The sequence below is a fragment of the Sorex araneus genome, chromosome 1 (assembly GCF_027595985.1).
Source record: "Sorex araneus isolate mSorAra2 chromosome 1, mSorAra2.pri, whole genome shotgun sequence".
Lineage (NCBI taxonomy): Eukaryota > Metazoa > Chordata > Mammalia > Eulipotyphla > Soricidae > Sorex > Sorex araneus.
Window position 1 is genome coordinate 385,730,428 of NC_073302.1, and position 21,866 is coordinate 385,752,293.

Consider the following 21,866-nt stretch of genomic DNA (forward strand, 5'->3'; position numbering starts at 1 on the left):
GAACTCCTGAGAGAATGGGGTATCAGGGAGAGAGTGAGAGTCCAAGCTTTCTCTTTTGGTCTCTTCTTTACTAATAACCTGTGGTGAGTTCTAAGACAAAGATGAGCAGACCATGGAAGCCAATTTTTTATTTTTTTATTTTTGGGTCACATCTGATGATGCACAGGGGTTAACTCCTGGCTCTGCACTCAGAAATAACTCCTAGCAGTGCTTGGGGGACTATGTGGGATGCTAGGAATTGAACCCAGGTTGGCTGCATGCAAGGCAAATGCCCTACCTGCCATTCTATCGCTCCAGCCCCGGAAGCCAATTCTCAAGGAAGAGATTTAGCATTTCTATGTTAGAAAGGTTTCTCTTGGAAGTTAGGGTAGAGTACAACTTGGTGGGCCTCCTGTCATGTGAAAGAAGCCAACATCAAGTACTTGCCATAGCAGTCAGGGAAGAAAAAGATATTAAGGGTATTCACATAGGAAAGGAAGAAGTCAAGCTCTTACTATTTGCAGGTGACATGATACTATCTTAGAGAACCCTAAAGCCTCTACCAAAAGAGCTCCTAGAAACAATATATTTGTATAGTAAGTGACAGGTTACAAAATCAATACCCCCAAATCCATGACTTTCCTATATGCAAATTATGAAAGAGAAGAAAGTGATATTTAAAAAAATCCCATTTACAATTGTCCCTCAGAAAATCAGGTATCTTGGAATCAGCTTAACTAAGGAAGTAAAGGACATTTACAAAGAAAACTACAAAATGCTACTTCAAATAATAAAAGAGGACATAAGGAAATGGAGACACAGCTTCTGCTCATGGATTGGGAAAATTAACGTTGTCAAAAAGGCAATACACCCCAAAGCATTATGTAGATTATATGCAGTCCCTATAAAGATACCCATAACATTGTTCAAAGAAATTGGTCAAATACTCCTGAAATTCATATGGAATGATAATCTGCCACAAAGAGCTAAAGCAATCCTCAGAAAAAAGAAGATGGAGGCATCACCTTCAAACTGTACTACAAAATGGTAGTAATTAAAACATCATAGATGGAAAAAAGACAGACCTGCAGACCAATGGAATAGAGTTTAATATCCTGACACAGCCAAATATATGATCATTTAATCTTTAATAAGGGAGCAAGAAATATAAAGTGGAGCAAGGAAAGTCTCTTTAACCAGTGGTGCTGGGAAAACTGGACAGCTACATGCAAAAGAAAAAAACCTCGGGCTGGGAATATATCCCAGAGGAGCAAAAAAGTATAGTCGAAATGACATCTGCACTTATATGTTCATTGCAGCACTGTTTACAATAGCCAGAATCTGGAAAAAACCCGAGTGCCCTAGAACAGATGATTGGTTGAAGAAACTTTGGTGTATCTATACAATGGAATACTATGCAGCTGTTAGAAAAAATGAGGTCATGAAGTTTGCATATAAGTGGATCGGCATGGAAAGTATCATGCTAAGTGAAATGAGTCAGAAAGAGAGAGACAGACATAGAAAGATTGCACTCATCTGTGGAATATAGAATAATAGACTAGGAGTCTAACACCCAAGAATAGTAGAAATAAGTACTAGGAGGTTGACTCCATGGCTTGGAGGCTGGTCTCTCATTCTGGGCAATTCAGAGAAGGGAACACCAAGTAAAATGTGGTCAGAGGTCATGTGGGGGAGGGGTGACGCGTGCCTAATGTAGACTAGAGACTGAACACAATGGCCGCTCAACACCTTTATTGCAAACCACAACACCTAATCAGAGAGAGAGAACAAAAGGGAATACCCTGCCATAGTGGCAGTTTGGGGTGGGGGGAGATGGGACTGGGGAGGATGGGAGGGGCGCTTAGTTTACTGATGGTGGAGAACGGGCACTGGTGAAGGGATGGGTTCTTGAACTTTGTATGGGGGAAACATGAGCACAAAAATGTATAAATCTGTAACTGTACCCTCACGGTGATTCACTATTTAAAAATAAAAAAATTAAAAAAAAAAACACCTCGGGACTGGAGCTATAGCCCAGTGGGGAGGGCGTTTGCCTTGCACTTGACCAACCTGGGTTTGATTCCCAGCATCCCATATGGTCACCCAAGCACTGCCAGGAGTAACCCCTGTGTATCACCAGGTGTGACCCAAAAGAAAAAAAAAAGGACTTAGACCTAACACCATGCACAAAGTCAAATCAAAATGGATTAAAGACTAGAGGGACAGACAGGATGGGAGACTAACACCCAAGAATAGTAGAGATAAGTACCAGTAGGTTTGCCGCATGGATTGGAAGCCGGCTTCACATGCTGGGGTAAAAGGCAGCTCAGACAGAGAAGGAAACATCAAATAAAGGGTGTTTGAAGGACCCGCTTGGGATGGGAGATGCATGCCAAAAGTAGACTATAGACCAAACATGATGGCCACTCAATACCTCTATTGCAAACCACAACACCCAAAAGGAGAGAGAAAACAAAAGAGAATGCCCTGCCACAGAGGCAGGCTGGGGTGGGGGGGATGGGGTGGGGGGATGGGGTGGGGGTGGTGGGAGGGATACTGGGATAACTGGTGGTGGAGAATGGGCACTGGTGGAGGGATGGGTACTCAATCATTGTATGACAGAAACACAAACACAAAAGTTTATAAGTATGTAACTGTAGCTCACGGTGATTCACTAATAAAAAAATTTTAAAAAGTGGATTACAGATCTCAATATCAGACCCAAATTCATGATACACATGGAAGAAAATGTAGGCAAAACTCTCCACAATATTGAAGCTAAAGATATCTTCAAAGATGAAACACCACTGACCAAGCAAGTGGAAGCAAAGATAAACAAATGGGATTATATTAAACTCAGAAACTTCTGCACCTCAAAAGAAACAGTGACCATGATACAAAGACAGCCTTTGGAATGTGAAAGTTTATTTACCCAATACCCTTTTGATAAGGAGTTAATACAAACATATGCAAGGCACAGGTAGAACCTTACAAGAAAAAAAAAAAATTCAACCCCATCAAAAAGTGCCAAGAGGAAATGAACAGAAACTTCTTCAAAGAAGAAATTTGAATGGCCAAAAGGCACATGACAAAGTGCTTTTTATTACTAACCATCAGGGACATGCAAGCCAAAATAACAATGAGATATCATCTCACACACAGATACTGGCACAAACCCAAAAGAACAAGAACAAGCAGTGTTGGCGTGGATGCAAAGAGAAAAGGACTCTCCTTCATTGTAGGTGGGAATGTCAACTGGTGCAGCCTTTTTGTAAACAATATAGGCATTTCTCAAAACTCTAGATGTTGAGCTCCCATTTGACTTAGAAATAACACTTCTGGGAATATACCCTGGGAGACCAAAAAAAAAAAAACACAGCAGAAACACCATCTGCACTCCTATATTCATCACAGCACTATTCACAACAGTCAAAATCTGGGAAACAACCCAGGTGCCTGAAAACAGACAAATAAATAAAGATACTATGGTATATCTACAGAGTGGAATACTACACAGCTGTTGGAAAATGAAGAAATGAAATTTGCTTATAAATGGATGGACATGGAGAGAATCGTGCTTAATGAAATTAATCAGAAGGAGAGGGACAGATATAGAATGACTACATCCATTTGTGGTATATAAAAATATATAGTAGAAGACTAATATCCAAGACCAGGGAAAACAGGGGCTAGGAGGACTGGTCAATGGTTGGAATCTACCACAAGTGTGTATGGGGTGGAGTGTAGGTAAGATAGAGAAAAGACCAGTGTGACCAGCTCGGCAATAATAGTTGGAAATGATCAGCTCAATAAGAATTGAGTGTAGTAGCTAAAGGGATATACATGACAACCTTTCAGTATCTGTATGGCAAACCACAATGCCCAAAAAGGGAAGAGGATAACAGAGAGAGAGAGAGAGAGAGAGAGAGAGAGAGAGAGAGAGAGAGAGAGAGAGAAAGGGAAAATGAGAGAAAGAGAGAGAAAGAAAGAGAGGCAAAGAGGGAGAGAAAGAGAGAGAGAGCACGCCACAACAGAGCCTGCCATAGAGGCAGGCTGAAGGTGGGGTAGGGGGTGATAGAAGGGAAACTGGGGACACTGGTGGTAGGAAGTGTACAATGGTGAAGGGATAGGTGTCAGAACACTGTATGACTGAAACCTAATCATAAACAGCTTTGTAAGGGTCTATCTCAAAGTGATTCAATAAAAAATATCTTGGGGGAACAAAAAAATTAAAAAGCCAAAATCTCTTTACTGTTGGAACTGAAAGATCTTTGTCTCTTTAAGTGACTTTGGCACTCTGAATGGCAGTACGGGTAGAGGGTAGGGCACTTATGTCCAAAGACAATGAAAAGGGAGGCTTTGCAAATAGAGCTCAATGTCATATGTAGGAATCAGATCCTATTTTATATTGGACAAGGTAGATAATTCTAGTGGCTCTACCTGTAACGATTTAGGGAAAGTTCTGTCATAATTCAGCATATAAAATTATCTGACATGATTATCAAACAACTTTCATTGAAAATAATGTGATATATATCTGTGTGAAATTACTCCTTCTTAATTATCTGTTGGCCTGCAACTTAAAAAAATTTTAGGTTCAGGAGTTTTGTGGCTACAGTGTGTAAAAGATCATCTTAAGAAGATGTTTCATTAAATTTTTGGGTTAATTTTGCCTATCATTTTTGTTTATTTTGGGAGGAAATTGTAAACACATATATTTTTAAAAAAACATGAAGAGCAGGCACATTTCTTATTCAGAAGTCTATTTCAAAGCTCTAAAGCAGTACAGGATGTTGACAAACACCCTAAGCATTTTTAGCAATGAGTTTTTCATATATTTAGTTAATCACACAGAGATTACAATAATCAAGTCCTTGAAACGTACATAATGAAATACAAGAGTTAGAAAAATGGCATGTCAAAATCCACTTCTAGCTTCAAATATTTATTATGGGCATTTTCATCATTACTCTTTGGAAAACTGAATTAAATAGCACAGATGTGACACACACACATAAAAAATTTCCACAGACGTGGCACAAATATCATCTGAGGTTATTTTGCTAATGGACATTTTTAAAAAGCAGGATTCCAATTTTCTTAATAGAAACAGAAGAAAAGAAAGTACTGGATTCTTCCAAATCAATCCTAAAGAACCTTTTAATGACTAGGACTGCAAAGTTAAAAAGGATGTTGCCTAATTATTTTTTGAATTAGAGGGTAGCTGGGAGATATTTAACAAGTGGTCAGATGACCAGTCGAGACAATGCACATGGAAACACTCTGTAACCTATTAGTGTTGCTGCTACTCCAACATCTTGGAACTAAAAGCCTGATTCTGCTCATCACAGAGGCTGCTGCTAGGCAACCTCACTGCATTATCTCATACATTTGCCAAAGTGTGTTCCAAGGAACACTTGAATGCTTTCAAAGGGATGAAGAGGCATGATTGGGTAATAATGCACTTCCCCATTTTAAATCAATCAAATCTATCATTTTTTGGGGTGCACATTAGAACTTCTAGTCTGCATAAAAACTAATTCTGAGATTCAGAAAAAGAAAAAGAATAGCGATGTTTTGTTTATTTATTTAGATTTATGTAAAAATCCCATTAGTCTTTTTGAGATTACACCAATAGTATCCTTGTAAGCAATTAGAAGTCTAAACCTTCAAATGGAGTGATTCAACTTTAATCATTCACAGTCTGTTCTCTATTTTCAAAGGTAATAAAAGATTTTCTTACTTTTGGTGGGGGGCTTGGGGTGGGGTGATACCTGGCAGTGCCCAGGGCTTACACTTGACTTGAGCTCATGGATCATTCTTGATAGGGCTCCAGGGACAATATATAGTGTTGGGGATTGAACCTGGGTTGGCTACATGCAAGGATAGGATACTGTAGTATCTCTCTGATCACATGCATTTTCTGATACCTGAATATCAAGTCCTTTTTCTGTACTGCTATAGCTTTAATCTAGTTGAAACAAAACTGTTTATTACAGAATCTCCCAAATATACCAACCAGCTCTAGATCCTCTTTGGAGTTCACAATCCCTGCTACTAGAAATGACTAAGTTATCTTCCCCACACTAATTTTATTTATTTCTTTTTTTTGGGGGGCGGGGCACAACCAGCAGTGCTCAGGGCTTCCTTCTGGCTCTGTGCTCAGTCCTAGAGAGGTTCGGGGAACCAAATGAGGTGCCAGGACCAAGCCTGATCACTGAGTACAAGGCAAGAGCGTTGCCAGCTGTACTGCCTTTCTAATTCCTCCTTCCACAGTGATCTTAGTTATCTATTTTCTATTAACATCAGGGCCATATTTTGTTAGACTGAAAGTTCTCTAATCAGTTTTGATCTTCTTTTCTTTCTCTTGTATCTAATATCTTGCCTTTCAAGGGTCCTTTCCTGTCACTATCTGTTGCTCATCTGTGTCTGTCCTTAATTGGATAACTAATATTTCCCATACCTTGTGCCTTTTATTTATGATCTTCTTAGACATATTGTCATTTCTCATTAAGATGTTAAGATGGCTACAGTTCTTTTTTCTAGATATACACTTGTTCAATTTTACAGGCTCCCATTGTAACCTACACAAATACACTGCTCCAGAGACATCCCTGCTCTTTTGCATCCATCTTTTATGCCTCTCTTTATAATGCCATCTACCTAGCTAGGTTCTTCCATACCAACTCTTCTATACCAGTCATCTCTCAATGGTTAGCCTAAATAAGCTTTTATGTTCTCTGTAAAGTCTCGCTAACCAATATAATCTTATCTTCCATTGGGCAATGCTGAAATTGCCTATTTCTATATGTGTAACCTACCCAGACAGTAACCCAGTGAATATTTTTGGAAGGCAACTATGCTCACCACTATAACACCAACGCCCAATGAATATTTTTGAAGGCAAGTTTAGTGTCAGGTAATATGCTAACCTTACAGTTATATATATATAATAACTATATAAACATATATATAATTGTCACTGTCATCCCATTGCTCATTGATTTGTTCAAACGGGCACCAGTAACATCTCTCATTGTGAGACTAATTATTACTGTTTTTGGCATATCCAATATGCCATGGGTAGCTTGCCAGGCTCTGCTGTGCGTGCGCGATACTCTCGGTAGCTTGCCAGGCTCTCCGAGAGGGGCGGAGGAATTGAACACGGGTTGGCTTCATGAAAGGTGAACGCCCTACCGCTATGCTATCGCTCGAGCCACAGGTACATTATATATAAACTAGGAAGAATAATTTCTATTTATCATTAATAGAAAGCTAATAGAGTTTAAAGTATGTAACACATATCACATCAAAGAATCACTGCTATGAAAGTTTGGAAACCAAAAAACTACTTACACTAAAGTTTTTATTCTACCAGCACATAACTTGCTTTATAAATATCTTGAAACAGGGGCTGGAGCGATAGCACAGCGGGTAGGGCATTTGCCTTGCACGCGGCGGATCCAGGTTCAATCCCCAGCATCCCATATGGTCCCCTGAGCACCGCCAGGAGTAACCCCTGGGCATTGCCAGGTCAGACCCAAAAAGCAAAAAAAAAAAAAAAAAAATTGAAATAATCTTTTACTTCTGCTCTTTGTGAGTGGGTGATGGGCGGGTCACATCAGACAATAATCAGGGCTTAGTCCTAGCTCTATGCTCAGGGATCACTCCTGACAATGCTGGGAAACCATATGTGGTGCCAAGGGTTGAACCTGAATTGGCAGAGAGCAAGGCAGCCACTCACTATACTGCTTCTCTGGGTCCCCTTCCACTAATTTCAGCTGGAAGTAAGTAGAGTTAGATGTTTATCAGTTAGACAATTATACTGGGGCTCTTTCTTTCTCTTTAATTAATCCCCCATTCCTTTCTTACGGATGTACTCTAACTTACTTTTAAATTATAATTTCATGCAGACCTCCTTCCATCCATCATCATACCTACCACCAGAAAATTCACTTCCCTCCACTAGTGTTTCAGGGATCTTCCCAGCCCCCCCCATGATACTGAGATTCTTTCTATCCCATTTCCACCAATTTCTCTAATATATAATAACAAAATGATTGTGAAAATAATATTGATGTGATTTAGAAACACATACTTTCATTTAGGCATTCAATAATAACAAAGTATTATCTTCAGTATTTCAATAAAATATAGCTTTCATTTAATTATGATTTTTGTAATAACTTGCTAGAGCAAAAATTTGGTATTTACTTTTAAAAAATTTAAATGACAACCAATTTCTAAGTATTTCAGTATATCCAGCAAAACTGAGTTGAAGGAAATATGAGGGTCAGCATTGTTTCTTTTCTTTTTTTTTCTTAAAGAGCCAGGTAGTAAATATTACAGATTTTTGAGCTATATGGTCTTTGCTATTACTACATTTGCTATTTTAGCCTGAATGGAGACTAATCTTTAACTGAGTAAATGTGGCCATGTTCCAAGAAGTATCTATCTATCTATCTATATAGCACTGTCACTGTCATATATATATGTATATATATAGTGATACAATGATATATATATGCATATATATACATATCTGTCATCCCGTTGCTCATCAATTTGCTCAAGCGGGCACTAGTAATGTCTCCATTGTGAGACTTGTTGTTACTGTTTGGGGCATATTGAATAAGCTATGGGTAGCTTGCCAGGCTCTGCTGTGCAGGCAGGATACTCTCGGTAGCTTGCCGGGCTCTCCGAGAGGGACGGAGGAACCAAACCCAGGTTAGCCATGTGCAAGGCAAATGCCCTACCACTATGCTATCTCTCCAACCGATGTGGGTCTTTTGGAACATAGGTCAATGTTTATATGTATATATATATACATATATATACACAGCCCATATATATATATTTGGAACATAGCTGACCTATGTTCCAAAAGACCCACATCGGTTATCTGGAGAAACATATTATTAATTCAGCTATAAGTGATCAAACATAAATGCTACTGAGTTATCAATTACATGTCATACTCTTTGCTAGAGAACAAGAAAACAAAGCTGGAGGGGATTAATGAGAAGCTGTTGGCTCATAATTAGCAACTAGACCAGTTACTTTCATATGCAATGTGACAGAAGCACAAGTAAACTGTGAAAATTTCTGTGACATCAAAGAGAAGAAAATAATTTCCTCTGACTAGGAATGGTTAGAGTACACAAAGAGTCCATTAGAGGAGATGAAATTTAAGGTAGACTTTTTTTTTTGGCTTTTTGGATTACATCTGGCAATGTTCAGGGGTTACTCCTGACTGCACTCAGGAATTACTCCTGGCAGCTCTCCGAGGACCATAGGGGCTGCCAGGAATTGAACCTGGGGTTAGCCATGTGCAAGGCAAACTTCCTACCCACTCTGATATCACTCTAACCCCAGATTAGACTTTCTTTTCTCTCTGACTCTCCAAACCAGTGCTCAGAGGATCTGAGATCCATTCTTGGTGACACATGGCCCCACTGGTTAGGCCTGACAGTTAGGAGTTTGGTACAAGCAATATGAGTAATACTGAGGTCTACCACGGCAGCATCTCACGGAACTCTGCGTGCCGTGTGGGACTAGAGATTCAACTTGGGCCCTCTACATTTAAAGAATATTCTCTAGCCCTTTAAGCTCTCTCCACATTTCTTAAAACGGTCTTTGAAGAAGGATCAATTTTTTGTTTAGTGAAGTATTAGGTAAGAATGTAAATATGAAGTCTAATTTATACTTGAGTATTATTAACTCTAATTTTGGCACCTTTACTGAAGAACAAATGAATTGTAGAAAGCACACATACAGAGGCACACAATGAGAAATTAGGCTAACTATGCCTAACAACTGTTGAATAAAGGTCTGAATAGTGGACCTATTTCATATAGCAAAGGAATCAAGGATTTTGTAAAACGTGATTCTCCAAACTGGACTTTGAAAACAATAAAGCTGGATCTATTAATCTATATTGTATCAGTCTCTATGATGTCTTAACAATGAAAACATGGAACTTCTTAAAGATGCTAATGAAATGAGTGAAGTCCCATGGAACCCAGATAATGAGGAACTTTGTGAACTTGGACTCTGGGCTCAATGGGACCCAGGAACAGAGATCCTTTGCCTGTTTCCCCCAATCTCTGGTGACCCAGGAGTCACACCCGTAAGCCACCTCCTGCTGGCGCCAGATAATCTCGTCATCAGCCACCATCCAGATCCCATGGCTGCGTCTCCCAGAAGGGAGCATAAAAGAGGCCCCCATAAACATGCCATCGGAATCTGTGCCAGGTTGTTTTCACTTAGGGTGCCCCAGAGGGGGGGCGGGTGAGAGCCCTCACCACCCCAAGGGACCCAGTCCCGGTAGTCGACTTCCACAACCCAACTGCCGCCGTGCTCCAGGCCGCTCACCACCAGCTTTGGACTGAGCCTCACATAGGAGTGAACATATTCCTGGAAACATCATAAGACACTCCTTACCCATTCTCCATAATTACCACACCATATTTGATGGGGTTCAGACTGTAGGCAACAAATCATAGAGGGAAATATATATATATGTATATATACATATGCATATACACATAATTTCAGATATATATGTATGTGTGTGTGTATATATATACCAAAGCTCACATCACCCAAACTTTAACATTTTGGTGATATCCTATAGAATATCTTAATGGCTCCTGCCAAAATATAACAATTTTCACACTGTTTCCTATATGAACACTTTTTTGTAAGCATTTCAGCAGTTCTTCATAACAGACAGTACAAAATATATTCTTTCGGTTCTGTTTTGGGACAGGGCTTGGGACTTGGGATGGAAACATCGTGAATTTGGTGGTGGGAAGGTGTAATGGTGATGGAACTGGTGTTTGAATATTGAGTGTAATCAAATATTGTGAACTAACTTAAAAATAAAAATCTCGTCATTCTCAGCAATGGAAAACAAATTATCAAATGCTTCTTTTCCAGCAGGTCCAACTCTGGGGGTGAAACTCCAAACAATAATAGTTTTTTTTTTGTTTGTATGTAATCAAAGTAAAGAGAAAGTAAAGTGAAATTTACCAACTACACAGGCAGGGGTGGGGGGTTGGGGGGCAGGGAGGGGGTGGGGGGAGGTTTACTGTGGTTCTTGGTGGTGGAATATATGCACTGGTGAAGGGATGGGTGTTCAAGCGTTATGTAACTGAGACTTAAGCCTGAAAGCTTTGTAACTTTCAACATGGTGATCCAATAAAAAAAAATTAAAAAAAAAATAAAAACATTTAAAAAAAAGATGCTAAAGAAATGCAGGTTCATTTCTTACATATCGAGTAGGGAGAGTTTTGTCTTGATTTGCAATGCTGGGGATTGACCCTAGAGCTTCACACATGCAAGTCACATGCTCTATCACATCCCCGGCCTGAAAGACCTTGAGAGTCATGAGAAAGCTCAACTAATGCAGTGGAAAGGCAATTCATTAGTTAGTTCTATCTTATGAATATATTCTGTATACACACCCACTTATCTTTAATTTTATGCTCACTGAGCAACTCTGATCTTGGAAGTCCAGCAACCAACCAGCAAACAAAAAAGTACTTGATTTTATGTCATCTGTATCTCCCAAAGTAACTCAGAAAATGAGTATTTTAATTCTGCCCCAAGTTTACACATGTAAGAATAAATCACCCTGTGTTTGAGCATTGTATAACTGAGACTTAAACCTGAAAGCTTTGTAACTTCCCACATGGTGATTCAATAAAATAATAAAATTAAAAATAAATAAATAAAAAAATAAAAATAAAAAAAAAGAATAAATCACCCTGAAGGCAATTAAATCTGGGGGTACTGAGTTTCTGAATTTCGAAAGCTGAGGCCTCTCCCCTGACTCTCAAGACTCTTGTCAGGAAAGGGACACTGTCAGCTGGCTAGTAGGTCTTCAAACACCTGAGGGTGAAGATGGAAACTTGTTTCTCACTGGATGTTTGCTATCTGGCACAATTCCTGACAGAGATATTGCTCAAGAACTATTTGTTAAATGAAAATGTGAATGAGTGGATTAACGTCTACGAAAATGGAAAGTATAAAGAGCTCTATAAAGGGGACTGGAGAGATAATACAGTGGGTCGAGCGCTTGCCTTGAGTGCAGTCATCCCAGGTTTGATCCCTGGCATCCCATATGGTACCCTGAGCACTACCAGGAGTAATTCTTGAGTGCAGAGCTATGAGTAACCTTTGAGCATCACTAGGTGGGTGACCCAAAATAAAACAAAACAAAAAACAAACATGGGAAACCTCTTCATGGTATGCAATTTTTAAAGGAAAGGAAGATGAGAGTTATGGCTTTCATTTGGATTAGTACCTAACAGTGTTCTACTCGAGGAATAGGCTATTAATAAAATTAATATTTTATACAAAGTTAACTGCCTCTTCTCGCTTATACAGAAGCATGGCAAGTCCAGTAAAATGAGAAATGGATAATTCAAATACCTGAACTCTGGAGAAGAAACTAACCTTACTCTTGGCCCTGCATATTACTGCCAAAAATTCAATCCCCAAGTAGACTCAGACAGAAGCCAGGGAAGCATTAGGGAAAAAAATTAAATTAATTCACTAAGCATTAGTACAATACTGCTAATGGTGTGCAAAGAACAATTTTCCATCACACAAAACTTACTCAACCTTAGAGGAAAATAGTTGGTGACTTCAGAGAATGACAAATAAATTAGAAGTGAAATAAACAAGTTCTAGTTGGGTTTTTTTTTTTTTTGGTCAGAAGATTTCTTATGCATGGATCTTCTCCATGACTATGTTATCTTCTTTCTCAGACAGCAAATTATGTCTGAGTTTTTTTTCCAAACTTTGTAACTTATTTTTTTTTCTATAGATGTTCTATTCGCAGCCGTGCGACCTCTTCTAGTCTAGTTCTTCCTCTCGGAGAACCTGGCAAGCACCGACAGCATCCTGCCTGCACAGCAGAGCCTGGCAAGCTCCCTGTGGTGTATTCTATATGCCAAAAACAGTAACAATGATGGGTCTCAATCCCCTGACCCTGAGAGAGGCTCCAGTGTGGTACATTTGGGAAAGATGAGTAAAGAGAGACTGCTAAAATCTAAGGGCAAGGACAAATGGAGACTTTACCGGCATCTGCTCGAGCAAATCAATGAACAATGGGATGACAGAGATACAGTGATACATGATAGATTCTCTATTTTCTTAACCTATTTTTGATTTTAAAAGTTTGTTAAGGCAATTTGTATATCACAGAAAAGCCTATCAATGAACTCTATTGGGATATTTTTAAATAAAATTCTTGTTGATTTACTATTGACATATAGCATATAATTAAGACAGCACAGCTTCATATATTAAATATGCATTATCCATTCACTACCAAAATCCTAGTGCCATTACCACTACCAAATCAACTTTCCTTTTTAGGTGGGGGGTGGAGGTGGGAACGTGGGGCCTCTCTAACAGTGCTTGGTGACCTGAGAGTTTTGATTGACACAGAACTACCTGAGTTCTCTCAATTGCAAGACATGAGTTCAGCCTTTGAACTCTCTCTCCAGAGCCTGGCCTCTTCTTTCTTATGCTTACTGACTACTGAAATTAAGTGTCAGATGAAGACTTGCTGTGTTACAGGTTATGGAGCATTTTTAACTTTAGTAGTTAATGCCAAGTAACTTTTCCAAAGAACCTGTACCAGTTTATAAGGTCTATAGCAGATTTTCTCTTCATTAATTGTCCTACATACTTGCCAGCATTTTATTAAACAGCAGTTTAAAATTTTTGGTAATCTAACAGATATAAAATAGCATTTTGTTTGGTAATTTTATAGTTTCCTGAGTACTAATATGTTTGACCAGGACTTTGGTGAAGTGTCTTGGGGACTCTGGTGGCAGTGAAATGCAGTGATTATACATCAAGACTACAAATCAATATTGTTAGTGTTAAAGAGACAAGGGAAGGAGAGAATGGGAGAGAAGAGGAGAGGAAGAGCGGAGGGGAGAGAGGGGCAGGAGATGAGAGGGAGGAGAAAAAGAAGAAAAAAGAAAAGAAAAGAAGAAAATCACATTCAAGAGAAATAAACAGAGTGAGCATATTTCTATAAATATTATGGTCATTTGGCTATTTCTTTTGTTTAAGACTTTAAAATTTTAGAATGAGTTACCTAAAGTCCACAAAATTTTACTGAATTGATGGTTTAAATCAGTGGACAAAAATGTATTAATTTTTAATATTCAATTATCTTTGAAGAGAAAATAATTTTACAGAGAATGAATACATATCTGCCACCTAGCTAGATTTTTAAAATCAATTCCATTTTAATACATTTGCCTTATACAGTCATCTGTCTATTCATTTATCATTATTTTAAAATGCATTTCAGCATAAGTAATGCCACTTCATACATATGTGGTTTTGATTTTATATGCTTATTTTACACATAGGGCCACTTAATCGATATGAAATTCAAGTAATCCTCAAATGAAGATACTCTGTCTGTATATCTCACATTTATATGGATTAACTTTCTTTTTAAAAAATTCTATTTTTTTGTAGATATTTTCTGCTTCTTTATTTTATTTTCTAATACTAGTAATATAAAACCAACTAAAATTTTATATGTGCACACACATACATACATATATATATATGTACATATATATCTCATAGACAAATTCTACATGTAAGTCAAAGATTGTTTGTAGTCAGGAAATAATTTACAGAAGCACAATAAAACAAGAATATCCACAAAATGAAATCTCTCCATTTATATCTGGACTTTTCTCTCAATTTTTTCCCCATTTTAAATAAAAAATTCTATTTGAAGATAGTTTCACTGAAGAAAATTTACTTAGGAAGACATGAGGGGGGAGAGAGAGAGAGAGAGACGACTGACAGACAGAGACAGAGACAGAGAGGGACAGAGAGAGACAGAGAGTCAGAGAGACACAGAGAGGGAGGAATACATGTCTAAGAGATAACACAGGCTTTTTCAGAGTGGAAAAAGCAAGCAAGCAAAGATATGTATTCAAGGGAGCACATGCACTTTAGACGGGAGAAAAAGCCTGATTAACTTATTTATCTTTCTGTGAAGGATTCCAAACTATTAAAAATAATGAAAGTTGATGTTCATGTTTTATTCCTAGTTGTTGTGCCAATTGGTTAAGATTCTTCAATGTGACTATTTTGGAAGTTGATCTCTAGCAACTAATCATATTTAAAAAATTTCATACAGCCCAATTCCTTTTGGGGGGCTCTCTATGCTCAGCGGCCATGCCTAGTGGTGCTTATGTGACCACATGTGGTGCCAGGGACTTGAAGCTAATGCGAGACCACAACTGCATGAGAAGTAAGCATCTTAATCTCTGCACTGCATCTCAGGCCCTCTAGTCAATGTTTGCAAATTTTACTAAAAATGTCTGAAGAACTAGCCAAATTTCAATGTCTACTAATATTATAACTATCTTTTCTTTGTTGATATAATGCTTAGTGTATGAGATTTTCTAGTGTTTTACCATCTTTGCATCTCTAGATTCATTTTTACTAAATTATAAAATGTAAGAAATTTGCACTCCTTAATTTACTAGCAATGTATTTAAAATGAATCTAATACACGTGTAATACATTTTCTTCTTTCATTTACTCTTTACTAATTTTTTAATTCACTCTAGCTATATTAAATAAATGAGAAATACTGAACCTGAAATAATTAGTACAAAAGAGTATTTTGAAAATATGTTTGGCAGAATTGAATTATAATTTCAGCTGTCTCTGTTGCTTTTCTAAATGGAAGCTTTAAAAATACATTTTATATCTGTGATTACTTATTTGTGCAGGTTTGCATATCTTCTAGAAAACTGAATACTTTATCTTAGGAAATCCTCTAGCTCTTAACAAATTTCAAATCTATTTACACAGAATTTGGGTATCATCTTCAAAAATATAGATTGCTTTACCTTCTTATGTATTTCTAATGCTTTTTGTTACATTACTCTTTATATTTTTCTTGATCCATCCTTCCAAAAGGCATTCATTTCTACCTGAAATAACTTGTATATTTTTCCATGTTTATTAGGGAAATACTTAATAGGCTTTTTATTTCAATAAAAATTCATTAAACTCAGCATATAACTTATTAAAGATATGAAATATCTTTATTAAAATAATTTTTGTTATTTTGTTTCAAATAATTGGAATATTATATTATTTACTTTTAGAATTTCGGGGAGGGGGGAACACCTGGCTGTGTTTAGGGCTTACTCCTAACTCTACACTAAGGGATCACTTCTTTCAAGGCTTATGGGACCATATGTGGTGCCAGGGATTGAATCTGGGTTGGCCACATGTAAGGCAAGTGCCATGCCCAGTGTACTATCTCTCTGGCCCCATACTTTCACCATTTTTTAATAATGAAAATATTTACAGATTTTGTGTCTGAATACCACTTATTTTTTGTATATTTATTCTATAGAAATGTAAGTATCAGTATTAAGAATTAAGACATAAGGATGCTCATTATATTTTTTTCCACAAATGTGAGCAAATCAATAACGTCTTCCCACCACCAGAATACAGTCTAAATTTCCATCAGTTTTGCCTCATATTTACAAGAGATGCACTAAAGAAGATTATCTTCTCATTCAAATATGTGTATATTGTTCCAGGAGGGTGGTCATAAAGTACTATTACGTGAAAAACAAAATTAGAGTATTGTAGTATCTATTTTTGCAAAAATAAAGATATAAAATTATACACACCAAAAGCATTTTGTTTATATATGAAGATATTTCACACAGATATTTATATACATAAGAATTCATTTATTTTAGGTATGAAAGATAACACATCCAAATCTACAGTTATTCTAAAGGAAGATGTCAGATGTGATAGGAAGAAAATGAATTAGTCCTTTACACATCTCCACCATTTACATTGTCTAAATTATATAACACATGTTATATAATTTCTAAAAACATATTAAACATAATTGACAGTCTATTGATACTTCCATGTAATCTTGGTGTTAGTTCTAGGAGCTTTTAAAATTTTTAAATTTAATTAATTAATATTGGTTTGGTTGTTGGTCACACCTGGAAGTGCTCAAGACTTACTCTTGCTTCTGCTCTCAGGGATTACTCCTAGCAGGACTAGAGGACCATGTTGGCCTCATGCAAGGCAAGCACCTTACCTATAGTACTAGCTTTCTGGTCTCTTGGGGCTTATTTTCATAGTTAACTGGCAACTCTCCCTGCATTATGTTTATTATGGCTTTTCTATCACATTCTTTTGCAACATAAATCATTACTGTGAATATTGCTTCTAAATAAAGAGTTTATTAACGAGTTAAAACCTACCTAGCTTTCACTTTCATATGTGTATGCAACATACATGTATGTATATATTTTTTGTCTATATGACTATGTGTTTATTGGAATTATGGACTTCTAGTGTACAGATCTTTATAAGGACTCCAGAAGAAATTTCTCTAATAATAAACACGTGGAGAATTAAAGAAATAAATATAATAGGCAAAAATTTAAAATTTCAGAGAAACACACTCTTATCCCATAACAGAAAAGGAAAGCAGTATTAATTACTTGTGAAAAGAAAAGGACTTATGATTATGAGAAATAGTGGTGTTAGGGGAATTAGACAAAAAGCAAAAACAGAGAAACCCACAAATTAGCAAATACCTTTTTCTGGTAATATCTTCTTGGTGGCTGCTTCATGGTGGCAAGGAAAGTCTTCCATGTCTTGATCAGATTTTGAAGGAGAAGAGAGCGAAGTGTCTCCCCAGGTAGAGGAGGATGGCTCCCTTTCTGAGTGCAGTGAATCTTCTGGAAATTCACCCATGTGATCAGATGATAAAGGCAGACTGCTAGCCACTGGAGTGAGGGATGGATCACCAGAATCTGATTCTGGGTAAGTTCTCAAACCCTTGGGCAGAAGTGATTTGGTAATATGCATGTGGTTATAAAGACTGTTTGGAGGCTGTTGGTATAAGAGATTATAAAGGAGGTTATGCCACTGAACATCCATTCCAAGTAACACTTCCTTTGCAATAAGATGGACTTTTTTTTCCCTAAGAAAATCAACTTTGTTGCTGTTGGCTCTATAGATGAGACTGTATAGTTCACAACAATTCACCATGTTACCATTATAGCTAACACAGATACTTAAGACATATAGAAACAATTACTTGTACATTCATTATTTTCCACTGAGTATCAAAAGCACCACCATAAAATATGACAATGTGGCTAATCTCTTCTGTTCATTGAGCAGAGAAAAAAATGCCTTTTGATTATAGTAATATTATTTTCAGCTAAGAAAGAATTCAGGAGACCATGAACCAAACTATTTCAGCCATTTTCAACTAGGACACAGAATCTGGCTGCAGAAAAATCATTATTTTCAATAAATTGCAGGAAACATTGCCCAACACTGTAAGTGAAAAGATGGTCAGTGATGTTCACCTTTCGTTCCAGACTGTCTTCTCCATCTGTTGAACTGACACTATCATAGAGTCTTGTCCGAGAAGGCCTCTGACGCCTGTTCTTCACGGAGAGCTGGGCTCTTGTCTTCAATGCCTTTGAATCTAAGCGCTCGGTCTCTGGGACTGCTTCATTCAAATCTAAGAATATTGAAAAAGGATTATTGGGAGAGGCCTTTAGGTAAGACTTGCAAAGAGACCACAGCACTAAACATGGGGCCTGGGTAACCCGACAGATGGTAGGGTGTTTGCCTTGCACATGGCACCACATGTTTCCTGAGACCACTGGATTGATCCCTGAGCTCAGAGCAAGGAGTAAACCCTGAGCAACATTAGATGTGGCCCTCAAATACAGCAAGGAAACAAAAGCAAAAAAAGCCAAGGTTTTCTAGAACGTTATGCATCTGATGGGAGACGACCATGACAGTTGTCTGAAATCCCATAGGTGAACAAAAGAAATCATGATATTTAGGTGTAACATACAAAACCTAAGGGAAGAAACTAACCACTAGACATACATGGCACAGAAGAAGAAACAAACTACCCTTTATACTACTAAAAGCACCAATTTATATTTATTCATGCTTGAGAGTTTGATGAGCAAAGATAAAATAGAAAGGCATATCAAGGCTGGAGTGATAGCACAGCATGTAGGGCATTTGCCTTGCATGTGGCCGACCCAGGTTCGATTCCTCTGTCCCTCTCAGAGAGCCTGGCCAGCTACTGAGAGTATCCTGCCCACACGGCAGAGCCTGATAAGCTACCCATGGTGTATTCGATATGCCAAAAATAGTAACAACAAGTTTCCTAATGGAGACATTACTGGTGCCCACTCAAGCAATTCGATGAACAACGGGATAATAGTGCTACAGTGCTATCAAAGTTGGAGAACTTATAAAAGCAAGGACAAAATTTTAAAAAGGTCAAGTTTCCAAGTTAAAATTACATAACAAAAGGTGACATTTCAACACAATTTTTTCTTTTTTATAATTTTGTTTTGTTTTTTGGCCACATCCACTCGTAGTCAGGGCTTACTCTTGTCTCTGTACTCAGGGATCATGCCCGGTGGGGCTCAGGTGACCATATGGGATGCCTGTGATGAAACCGGCATTAGCCACATGCAAGGTTAGCACCCTGTTTCTGGACTATTTCTTCAGCTCTTCAGTATTTGTCAGTATGATATAAAGTCTATGTATATTTTATTTTAACACATTTTTCTTACTCAAAATAGAATTTCTGAAAATCTAATACTGCTCTGTGAATTCTCTAAAGTGGTGAGTGAAGAATTTACCTTAATAGCAAATTTAAATTGCTAGGGAAATAAATCAAGGCAAAAAGCAAGAAATTAGTCTGGAGTGATAGTACAGCAGGTAGGGTGCTTGCCTTGCACCTGGTGGGCCCAGGTTAGGTCCCCAGCCCTGCCAAGAGTGACCTTCCTAAGCACAGACATAGAGCTATTCGGACTAATCCAGAATAAGCACTTTAAGTTGCTGAAAAAAAAAAGCAGCAAATAAAAAACAGTTAATATACTAATATTATGGGTGAGGTAGTATAATAATTTCCTTTCATTAACTTGAATTATATATTCAAGTATATATAAATAACTTGGAATTATATTCCAAGTTGTTTATATGTGCCTCTAACTACCTCATTCTTTTTTTCTGGATTTCCATTCTTTCTATCAGAGAAGATATGGACTTTCCAGAGGAAATATCTAAAATTAAAAGATAAATTAAAAGAAAAAATGGACTTTCCAGAGGAAACATCTATAAATTAAAAGATAAATTAAAAGAAAAAATAATTAGTATTGAAGAAAAAAACATGCATTCCCTGGACCCCCGGGTCAGGTAGGGGGCCATGACCCTGGGCATGCCTGTATAGGCAGGCATCTCGGGACCAGACAGGGAAGTTGTTCATGGGACAGGACCTGGTCATCGTTCCTGAGTAAAGGAGAGGCCTGGATGTCTGGTGGTGGTGTGGGGGGGACACAGACAGACGGACAGAGGGACCTGGTACCTTTTCTATATAATAAACTTTCATTGGGCTATGAAGATAGGACAGCGGGGAGAGTGCTTGCCGTGCATGTGGCTGACCTGTCTTCTGGGTTCAATCCCCAGCATCCCATAAGGTCCCCCGGGCACTGCCAGGAGTAATTCTGAGTGCAGAGTCAAGATGAAGCCCTGAGCATCACTGGGTGTGATCCCCAAAAGCCTAAATAAATAAATAAACTAACTTTCAATCTTCTGAGTTTTGTATGCTAATCTTTCATACAAGTCTCAAGAACCACCACCAGCACAGGAAAAATCCACTGTCGGGCTAACACCATCAGGAGTGAGACCAGAGCACTTACTGGGTAGAGCCCTGAAACAAAGGGAGCTGGAAAGATAGTAGAGCAATGAAGTCTTGCCTTGCAAGGGACCCTGGTTAGATCCCCAGTACCATTTGCTCCCCAGAGCACGGCTTGGGGTGATCCCTGGGCACTTTAGGGTGTGGTACAAATACCAAAAATAAAGTGACTAGTGTAACGCCGTTTTATTTAGGTTTTTTTTGGTGGGGAGAAGGGCATACTTAGTGATGATCAGGGGTTACTCCTGGCTCTGTACTAAGGAGTTAGTTACTCCTGGTTATTCAGGGGATCAGGTGGAGTACAGAGGATTGAACCTCAGTACTACCTCTCTGGAGCGCACCCCCTTTTTTGGGCCACGCCCAGCTGTGCTCAGGGGTTGCTCCTAGCTCTGCATTCAGGAGCAACTCTTGAAGTGCTGGGAAACCATATGCGGTGCTGGAGGTCAAATAAGGGCTCACCACATGCAAGGCAAACACCCTACACACTGTACTATCGCTCTAGCCCCCATTTATATTTTTGTTTTGCTTTGGGGTCACACCTGGAGATGCTCAGGGACTACTCCTGGCTCTGTGCATAGGAATCATTCCTGGGAGTGCCCAGAGGACCATATGGAATGTGTGGATCGAGTCAGGGTCAGCGACATGCAAGGCAAGCAAGCACCCTATGCCTCTGTCCCATCTCTCTGGCCCTATAATGCCATTCTAAAAAGGACACTGAGAATTGACAAGGTAGTACAGAGTTTCAGGCACATATAAGACAAGTGGTCAACCTGCTTTGGTCTCCTAAGCATCAGGACTGGGTACAGCCCAGGAGGCCTCCCAAGCCCTAGGGTGGCCTGGGTATTCCTGACCCCAGCGGGCAATCACAGCATCTTTTTTTTTTTTTTTTTTTTTTTGCTTTTTGGGTCACACCTGGCGATGCACTGGGGTTACTCCTGGCTCTGCTCTCAGGAATTTCCCCTGGAATTGCTCAGGGGACCATATGGGATGCTGGGAATCAAACCCGGGTTGGACGAGTGCAAGGCAAACGCCCTACCCGCTGTACTATCGCTCCAGCCCCACAGCACCTCATTCTTGCACTGAGCCCTTG

At 38.5% G+C, this 21,866-nt stretch overlaps 1 protein-coding gene across 9 annotated transcripts in view; it reads right to left on the reverse strand.

Annotated features, from left to right (window-relative positions):
* The window catches only part of PPP1R9A (protein phosphatase 1 regulatory subunit 9A), a 319,759-nt gene that overhangs the window by 23,383 nt on the left and 274,510 nt on the right, over positions 1 to 21,866 (reverse strand). For 6 of the 9 annotated variants that reach the window (XM_055124178.1, XM_055124186.1, XM_055124181.1 and 3 more), the window contains 2 exons: positions 18,414 to 18,571; positions 17,631 to 17,928 (listed from right to left, as the gene is read on the reverse strand). In XM_055124178.1, the coding sequence (XP_054980153.1) occupies positions 17,631 to 17,928; positions 18,414 to 18,571 (456 nt within the window). The remainder of the gene's footprint in view (positions 1 to 17,630; positions 17,929 to 18,413; positions 18,572 to 21,866) is intronic. The other 3 variants (XM_055124185.1, XM_055124184.1, XM_055124182.1) reach the window with 1 other exon arrangement.